This window comes from Carex rostrata, chromosome 35 (genome assembly GCF_964058835.1).
Source record: "Carex rostrata chromosome 35, lpCarRost1.2, whole genome shotgun sequence".
NCBI lineage: Eukaryota > Viridiplantae > Streptophyta > Magnoliopsida > Poales > Cyperaceae > Carex > Carex rostrata.
In genome coordinates, this window is record NC_135952.1 from 3,001,311 (window position 1) to 3,011,334 (window position 10,024).

At 31.8% G+C, this 10,024-nt stretch overlaps 1 protein-coding gene across 7 annotated transcripts in view; it reads left to right on the forward strand.

Annotated features, from left to right (window-relative positions):
• The window catches only part of LOC144549431 (kinesin-like protein KIN-14E), a 49,561-nt gene continuing 39,537 nt past the window's right edge, over positions 1 to 10,024 (forward strand). For 4 of the 7 annotated variants that reach the window (XM_078298161.1, XM_078298165.1, XM_078298164.1 and 1 more), the window contains exons 1-4: positions 22 to 251; positions 643 to 941; positions 1,459 to 1,630; positions 3,054 to 3,100. In XM_078298161.1, coding sequence (XP_078154287.1) covers positions 47 to 251; positions 643 to 941; positions 1,459 to 1,630; positions 3,054 to 3,100 — 723 coding nt within the window. In that variant the 5' untranslated portion in view covers positions 22 to 46. Of the gene's footprint in view, positions 252 to 642; positions 942 to 1,458; positions 1,651 to 3,053; positions 3,101 to 3,419; positions 3,601 to 10,024 lie in introns of those variants that run through there. The other 3 variants (XM_078298162.1, XM_078298166.1, XM_078298169.1) reach the window with 2 other exon arrangements.

The following is a 10,024-nucleotide window of genomic DNA, read 5'->3' on the forward strand; positions in this document are numbered from 1 at the left end:
TTTGCTCTCAAAATTTCTCTCTGTACTATCGTGTGAATTAGCATCAATGGAAGAAAGTTCTCTCTCTACTCCTTCGCGAACCCTAACCCTAGAATCCATCCCCTGCAATGACTGTGAGAAAACAGATTCTCCTCGAATCGAACACAGTGCTGGTTTGTGCTCAGATGATCGAGACTCCATCGACTCCATTATCTTAGTTTGTGGTCCGAGGCTAATTAGATCTGGATTCTGGCAATCCAATTGTCTTCGAGGTATATATTGCCTTGATCTATTTGTTTCTATTAAAATGCAAGCAAGAATTAGTAACAGTCGTGATGATTTCTTGATTTTTCAATTCTTCCGATTTTTTCCTTGATTTATTTGTTTTGATTAAAATGCAAGTAAGATTTAGTGATAATCGTGATCTATTTTTTAGAGAGGTAAAAATTCATAAAATTTCTCTGAGCTTCCCCTTTTCTTTTGTTGATTATTGATGCAATTTCTCCGGTTAATAACTTCTGAAATACATCACGTTAATAATTCCAGTTAAAATATCTTGCTATTAAACCGAATCAGTTGTTTATGTAAGTCATAATGCAATAGGTATAAATTATGAATATTGTGTCAAAATTAACTGGTTTATATTTTATATTTCTTTTGCAGATAATGTGGTAATGTTTATGAACTGTGGAGGCAGTGAAATAGAGGGGACTGGACCCAGTGACAAAATTTCTGAAGATTCATGCTTTGAAAGAGGCGATGTGATAGAAACAGGAGAACCCATAGCTGGTTCTGGAAGTTACACTGCCTTATACCAGTCTGCCCGGTATGGGGCTTTCTCCTACAAAATTGACGGAATTACCCCTGGGCAGTATTTTGTGGATTTACATTTTGCTGAGATAGTAAACACGTTTGGTCCCAAAGGGATGCGAACTTTCGATATTTTTGTCCAAGAGGAGAAGGTAACTTACTCTAGTTTCCCCTTTTATCAGTTTCTAATTTTGTTTAATTGAAAACTTGGAAGTTTAATTAACACATAATTGTACAATTGAGTTTGTTTGCACACTAGTTGAACCCTTACAGTGTAATTATTTTTTGCAACCTTGGTCATTGCGTGCTTCGGTTATGTGTAATTGACTCCAATTCTGTAATTATTAAATTTCTTTGCTATGTAAAATCTCTTATGCTCTTAACAGTTAACACTGTATTTCCATACTTAACTTCTAAGTGTACACATAATTGTACAATTGAGTTTGTTTGCACACTAGTTGAACCCTTACAGTGTAATTATTTTTTGCAACCTTGGTCATTGCGTGCTTCGGTTATGTGTAATTGACTCCAATTCTGTAATTATTAAATATCTTTGCTATGTAAAATCTCTTGTGCTCTTAACAATTAACACTGTATTTCCGTACTTAACTTCTAAGTGTGCCATGAAAAATTAACTAAGATTCTAATGCAACTTTTTCATCATTACAGATAGTGTCTGGGCTTGATATATACAAAATTGTAGGAGCAAACAGAGCACTACAAATTGTAGATATCAGGGCTTCTGTGGTGCTAAATGAACCACTGGTAATTAATTTCCAAAGCTTGACAGGAAGCCCTATAATTTGTGGCATTGCAGTCCGCAAAGCCTCGGCATTGCCTCGTAAGTTTTGTTTAATTGGGGTAATTTTTCATTTTTACCTTTGTGGCATTGCAACACAAGGAATATCAAGCAGGGGCGGATCCATAAAGGCTCAGGGGTAGGCACTTGCCTAACCCTGGATTTGATTTTTTTTTTTAAGCCCACTACAGTTCTGTACATGTGCCTACCCCTGATTTAGTCTGGTGCCTACCCACTACAGTTCTGTACATAAGCACTTCAAAGTTTCGCCCATTCCATTCAGCACGCTCCTATCTCCTGCCTCCGCTGAAACTCAAAAAAGATACTTCGCTAGAGACAAACTCCTCCACCTCAGAGAGAAACAATTCGCATGCGTCTCTGAGTCGCCCTCTCTCGCTTAGAATCGCGCCTGAGATCGCGAGTTCGTACAGAGAGGAGACCACAGTCCTAGAGTCAGAGAGGATCAGAATTCAGAGGAGATCGTGTCAACCTTAGCTTAAGTTTGATGCTTGAATTGAATTTCTGGTTGAATTGACTATCTTGCGTAATCCATTTATAAAAGTATTCTAAGTCACGACCTCAGACTCGCACCCTTTAGACAATTTCATCTTGAACTAGTGCTTGAATCGCGCCAGTGTTCTCAATTTCATCTTTCTTTCACAGCCCTCAAATAAGGGTGTTATTCACGATATCAGGCTGATGCTTTTTAGAAATCATGTCATATAGAAAATCCATTGCCCTTTTGTGATGAGCTCGTTGACAGATAGGATAACTAAGTGGGCTAATTGGTCATATGAGCTTTTTTTATTCAACGACTGTAGAAATAATTTCATTCATAAATCAAAATTTCACTACAAGAAAGGTAATTGAGCAACAGTATACCAGTTTCCTATTTGCCACTATTTGACTGCAACAGAAAAGAGATTAAACTGGCAAAATAAAAACTGCTTAGAAATTAACCCCTATTTTGTTTAGCCTAAAGTGATTTAAAATTGGATTGGATTGATTAAAGCATCTACTCAGTTCTGAAGAAGCGCTCATCCAGCGATCTTCCATTTCTATCTCTCGCGAGAAGAAATCAGTTAGCATACCCGATTAGTTAATGGGTTTGAACCCGATTAAATAATTTGAATCTGATTAGTGCCCTACCCTGACAGAAATCCTGGATCCGCCCCTGATATCAAGTATACCCTTATAAAACATAGACAAACCCTTTATAAGATGAGAATGTCATATGTACTGTTACATGTTACATCTTTATTAGTGTGAGGGAAAGAGGGAGGTAATTTTTGGAGCTTCAAAAATAATAGAAGCGTGAGGTATATGTGGTATTTGTAGTGTTTTGAAGGGGCATACAAAATATACGCCGATTATGTGAGCATATGTGATGCTTTTTCCTTTTCTTTTGTTTGGACATGAGTCATTAAATTGATGGAGTGTACCTAACTTTTCGAATTCATAACAGCTGTTGCAACAAAAATGGGGGATCTGATGGACACGTCTGCTGTACAGGTTAGGATAATATAATGACTTTCAGAAATATCAATATTTCATAACATTTAACAAATAGCAACTTCATATGCACGGCCAATGCACAAAGTTTCTAAACAGACTGGAACTTCACCTCTGATTTGCAAATGCAATGTTTTGATAAGCATATGCCTTAAAACTTTTATAATTTGCAAAAAGGGTCCAGAATGTTCTAACTAAAAAGCTATAGGAAATTATTGGGGGCGTATATGCATATGGAATCATGTACATTTAAATATTATTCTGATTTTGTTGTTGAAAATCCATTAATTAATTGATTCTTTTTTTTTCTTAAATATAGAACAAAGTGCAGGGCACACTAATAGCCAGGTACGAGAAGAAAATTCAAGATTTAATCAGTGAATGTGCAGCAAAATCCGAAGAGTGCTTTAATGCCTGGTGCTGTGTGGAATCTACAAGTGAGAATCTCCGCAAGATAGAGATGGAGCTGGACAGTAAAAGTTTGACAAATGGCACTCTTGGTACAAATCTGAAGTTGTTGTTAATAATTTCTTATATCTTGCCGGAGAACTCAGTGAGCTAACTGAGAAATATCAGCATGATAAGAAGCGATGGGCCCAGACACTTTCTGATTTAGAAAGAAAAATCAAGGTAAATTTGAACTTGCATATAATAAGGATCGAACAAATATTTTGTCTACATGCTACATCCGACATGACCTAACTAAATTGGAATTTTTTTTATAAATCATAAATAATTAAATTATTTTTAGGGAACCAATAGGATTACTTCTTTTTTTTTTTTTTAAATCATAAGGATCAGACGGTCCGTCCGGTCTCACTTTTTTTTTTTTTTTTTTAAACAGAAAAATTTTAAATTTTTTTTATTTTTTGTATTAAAATATTAGAAATGTTGAATATATTTCTTTGAAAATAGATGAAATACAATATAATTTGATTTATTAGAAAGACTGCAACAAATAATCCGGATCAATATTTTTCAGATCGGATTTTTCGCGGCTGTAAGAAAAATTAATATATTTCTTTATGTGTTATTAGAAAAAAATAAAAATGCTTAGATTCTGAGTTATTGATCCCGGTTCAAAAGTCACTTCTAGGTAATCCAGAAAATATTGTGATTTTTCTAGGACATTTAATTTATAAAAAAGTTGTATCTATTTTGAGAATTCTTTTTGAATAATAATCATTAAATAACTTAAAGTTTTTATTTTTTTTTCAAAAATAGATACAACTTTTTATAAATTAAATGTCCTAGAAGGATCACAATATTTTCTGACCTAGAAATGACTTTTGAACCGGGATCAATAACTCAGAACCTAAGCATTTTTATTTTTTTCTAATAACACAAAGAAATATATTAATTTTTTTTACAGCCGCGAAAAATCCGATCTGAAAAATATTGATCCGGGTTATTTGTTGCAGTCTTTCTAATAAATCAAATTATATTGTATTTCATCTATTTTCAAAGAAACATATTCAACATTTCTAATATTTTAATACAAAAAAAAAAAAAAGTGAGACCGGACGGTCCATCCGGTCTGGGGAAAAACTGATTTTGAGACCGGACGGACCGTCCGGTCCTTATGATTTAAAAAAAAAAAGTAATCATATTGGTTCCTTAAAAATAATTTAATTATTTATGGTTTATAAAAAAAATTCATTATATTGGGTCACTTCTCACTTGGGTGATTGGGTTTTGTGTCCGAGGAACCACAAAGAAAAATAAATAAATCAAGGTGAGTAGTGTGACTAATGATAGATGTGTACCTTGATTTAGTGCTCATGATTTTCAATGAGCGGTCCCTAATTAACCGAGCAAAAGAAGAATAAATCTGTTACATGAATCTCTGTTCAAACTCTGTTTTTATGACTATTCTTTATTCAGTTGCTATTTTTTTGACCAAAAATGAGCAATAAACAGATCTTTTAAAGATGCTGCTGGATTAAGTATTGCAAAATGCATGTACCGATTCCTTCTGTCAACTGGGTTCGAACGGACAAATCAGTGATCGAATAAATCAGTGATCGAAGAAGGTTACATCGTTGAGAATGTCCCATAATTTAATGATTAAAAAATTCCTCAAACTTGAGCATTCTCATGCAGTGTTGTAAAAGATAGCCGTTTAGGCTGATTAATTTGTCGAATAGTTGTTAACGGCGACGAAATTATTACGAAAAATTTCAACTAATAGATCAATTATTTCTGATTATGACCAATTATCTTTAATTAATCACATGATAGTACCATATCCATCCGACGAACGCATACTGTTATTTACAACATGTCATGCATAAATTACCATTTGTCACTCTAAAAAGAGCAAAACAAGGCATGACTAATGTTTCTTGCTTCATTCTCTCTCCCTACATATTTTACAATGCGTTCATATCTATTCTATGAGGTCCTATTCGGTGGATGTATAGGAATGGGATTGCAAAATTTTTAAACTGATTTTTACTGTTTACGTTGGAAAAAATAATTTTGTCTGAGTGAATTTTTTTTTCCCACGTGAACAATAAAAGTTTTGATGGAGCCGAACAGGCCCGGGAATGTTTGGTTGCAATTTTAGAATAGCAAGAATAGTAAAATTGACATTTGTCTTGTTAGACTAGTTTGTTCCAACTTTTTGTGAGAATTTCTTATTCTAATAAGACAAACAAATTTAGTTCTCTATTCTTGCTATTCTAACACAACCAAACACCGAGTAGCTTGTTTCAAATAGCTTGTTCTTAAGAATAGTCTATTCTCACATGATATATTTGAACAAGAGAAATGATAACATGATCGAATATCCTACAAAGGAGAGAAAGGGGTGTCTAAACCCCCTTTACTGTTACAACGTTAAAATATACATCAAGATTGGTTATACAGTACAACCGATCCAGATGACCTCTTATCTGGATCGGTTCTTAGTAATAACCGATCCAGATATTGACTATTAGGATCGGTCGTAAAATCGATACAGATTTGTTTGGTATCTGTATCGCCCTGGTCAGGATCGGTTGTGAACCGATACTAATATACGTATATAACCGATCATGATTCTATTTTTTCCAATAGTGGTTTCAAAATCTATTATATAGTACAGAAAATTATTTAGAAAAAAAAAATATTATTTTGCAGAATTTCAAACTTCTGGTTCATCCAAAACCATTACCGTGGTAATCCGACAATTACAGATTGTGAAGTGTTTGTTATGTATTATTTTTAAGTTTGTTTAATTGTAGGGTATATTGGATATCATTAATGTTTGTTATTTATTAAATAGTCCTTTGGGATTTTCGAACAATAAAAGAAAGTTTTGTGCTATATTATTGGCTACAGATATTGGTAGCGTAGTTTTAGTTTCATACAACGCACTGGTGATAGAATCAAAACATCACTGCAAATGATTTGTGTATTGTATGAAGCCAAAACTTTATCCATATTATTTGCTCATTTATTTTGGTAATTTGGAGAGAAAAAAATAGAAAAATATTTAAATGTGTTATAAACACTCCATTTATTTCTGTGTTAAATTTGATTAAATTTCAGACAGGAATTCCTACAAAGTTGAGTATCCCTTCTGCTCTAATATTACACATACAAATATGGGGTTCAACGGATTGGGCTTGTGGAGCAAGGACAGGATATTGATGATATATTGGATGATTTAATGCAGAGGCAGATTATAAAATATAAAGGATAAAATTGTTAATTTTTAATTCGTAAGTTAATTACTTCTAATTAATCTTTAGGTTCTTCTCTGACTAGATGTGTGTAGCTAATTGTACGTTAATTGGTGTTGTATTTTGATTTAATGTTTTTGTGACAGTTTTGTGTGTGAGTTAGGGGCGGGGTCGCGAGGGTCTTTTTAACTTTTTGGAATATTAGTCATAGTACTAACTATATCAAACTATGTATAATTTATGCTGTCGTGAAGAAATAAAAGCAGATGCTCCACTCAGAATTCTATTTTAAAATAGTTAAAAGTTATTTCATCTTAACTAACCCTAATTTTTTTTTTTCTAAAATGGAGTTATATTAAAAAAAATTAAACAGTAATGTTAATCAAGAATCACATACCACTTAATGTTGGAGCTAATATTTTGAAGAAATATTTAATAAATCAAAGTACTGATCTAATCTTCTACAACTATTCTATATGAATTGAGTTTTAAAAAAAAATCAACCAATTAATCAATCTAATAATTTTTACAATAGATTGCTATGAATACTAAACACACCAAGATTTTATAAACAGTAAAATTAGAGCTAAGATTTGATGAAAAAATAATTCGAATCTATATATAAACAAGATTGATGCAATTTTTGTTAAGATTTGAGATAAAAGTAAAAGTAAATAAGAATGGTAGGGCCGTAGTCCGCATGTTACAAGATTTTTTTTGTTTTTTTTTAAATTGATCATATGTTTTTAACAATAATTGATCAACTACATAAATTAATGCAGCATTGTGTCGTGGGATAGTGCCTTTCTTTTACTGTGGTTGAAATTATTGTTGTGTGATAATTGATCAACAGCATATATAAATGCAGCTTGAATTTGATATTAAAATTTCAAATTTAAAATATATATAATATCTTGTGGCATCAAAAACTTGTGACCCTAAAATCTTTCTCATTTTAATAACCTGTGACAATCAAATCTAGCTCATCTTTTAAACTCTTCTTAGTTGCTTTTCGGCCACATTCCGGGGTATCTAAACTAGGTATTACATTTGACACTGAAAAATGAAAATGCATCACTAACAAATAAGGTTATCAGGAAAAATGTGCGCACATGATCATGTCGAAAGGCGTTTAGATAAGATTCTATGATCATATATATAATTTAATAAACAATGAGTGTTTAGTGCGCAGTAATACTTTCTTCTTAATGTTTCCCAGACATGGGGAATGGAGTTTATTAGAGAACTATAATATTCTTGGTTTATTAATTTATTAGGTGATAGACTAATCTGAGAAATTCTTCTAGAAAGGCTTGACAAACTTTGCAAACAAGAATTATTCTTCAAGTTCAGTGGTTAACATTAAAATTAGATGCGACGGTTTATGGCAAATCTATTTAATGACCGTCCACGTGGCAGAACGAAAGATACTAAATGAGAGCAATTTTATCTCCGCCTCATGTTTTTTTGTCTAGCCTCGATGACGTGGCATATCCACTTGTACCTAGGCATTCAAGTTCTTTAATTGATTGATCGGTTCAAAATTTAACTGGTTACTTTTGTTAACTAGGCAAAATTTTCTTTATGATTTGATCATTTCTATCAATTTAAGTAATGATTTTAGTTATGTATATACTACTTGCATTCGAATCTCATAATAATTACAATGATATAGAATTACTTGATTTAATTTTTTAATTATAAAATATGCTTTCAATTACAGAAAATCATAATGAATTTTGTCATTATCTTAATAACATCCATATAATTTACACGACTAACTAAGGAGAAAATTATAATTTATTATACTTAAAAGTTTATTATTTTATTTATTTTTGAAACATTATTATGTATTAATTATTAGACTTTAGATTATTAGAATTGATCACAAAGTTAGTATTGATCAATATTAATCACAAAGTTAGTATTGATAACTAGTTTCTTAAAAAACAAATCATCTTTAACTAAAAAAAATTCTCAAATTATAATTTTCCACAGCTATTACAATCAAACATTTCAGTATATTTACATAATTATTTTCGTACATGATCATGATTCGTGAATAGGAATTATCATATATTAATTTGTGAGTTTCGGTATTTGAAAAAAATCATTCCACGCAATTTTGTAAAAACTAAACAGGCCCTTAAAAATCTACCTTCTAAGCACAATTTGATTGTAAATGCGATCGAATATGGGAAATAAAAAGCCGCAATTAATTGTGTGTTGACCCCATAATTTTAAAAAGTAAATGGCCTGAAGTGAAGTGAAGAAAACACGTTCTTCAATGTAGATTTTATTCCTCTCTCAATCTATCTTTAACTTTGACCTGTTCAACCAATTATAGTTTTTTTTTTTTTTTTTTTTTTTTTTTTTTGCTTGAGAATTATAATGAAGTCAGTGACAATCTGTAAGGCTAAACAAGGGTGTGGAGGCTGCGAGCTCCACGTCGGTCGGGCAGGGAACAGTCGAGGTTTGGTTTGCTTTTGTTTTTTTTTGTTTTTTTTGTTTTTTTGTTTTTTGTGAGAATTTGGAACAAATATTAAGCTATGCATATTCACACAGTAAATGGTCATCTTTATTCTTACTCCAACCATTAATTATAATTTATAATTAGTTAATTATTTAAAATTATCGCTGATCATAATAACAACTAAGTAACATGCTTAAAAGTTAGGGGGAATTTCACGTATACCCCTCAAATACTTCAAATTATATATTTCTCCCTCTAAAGTTTGAAATTACATATTCCCCCTCTAAACTTCAAAAACTCACAAATTTATCCATTTTATTGTCTTTTATATTAAAACTTATTCTAAATTTATAGAATACCCATTTTACCCTTTATTAAAAGCATAAAATGATCATTGGACTCAAATTTGAATCTGAACGGTTCATCTACCGTCTGATCCGTGCACATCGCATTAAGGTTTGTCTGTGTTGCTTCAATATACGTGTATTTTGCTTCAAGATTCGTGCTGATTTAGTGTGCACAGTTCTTAAATCAATTTCAATCTGCACGCGCTGCATTAAGATATGTGCATGTCGCTTCAAGATTCGTGCTGATCTAGCACACATATATCTTAAAGCAGTTCGGATGGTAGAGGAACCTTTCGTGATTCAAATTTAAATATGATGAGTGTTTTATACTTTAAATTAAAGGTAAAATAGGTATTTTATAAGTTTAGAATAAGTTTTTATATAAAAGACAATAAAATGGGTAAATTTTTTAGTTTTTAAAGTTTAGAGGGGAAAT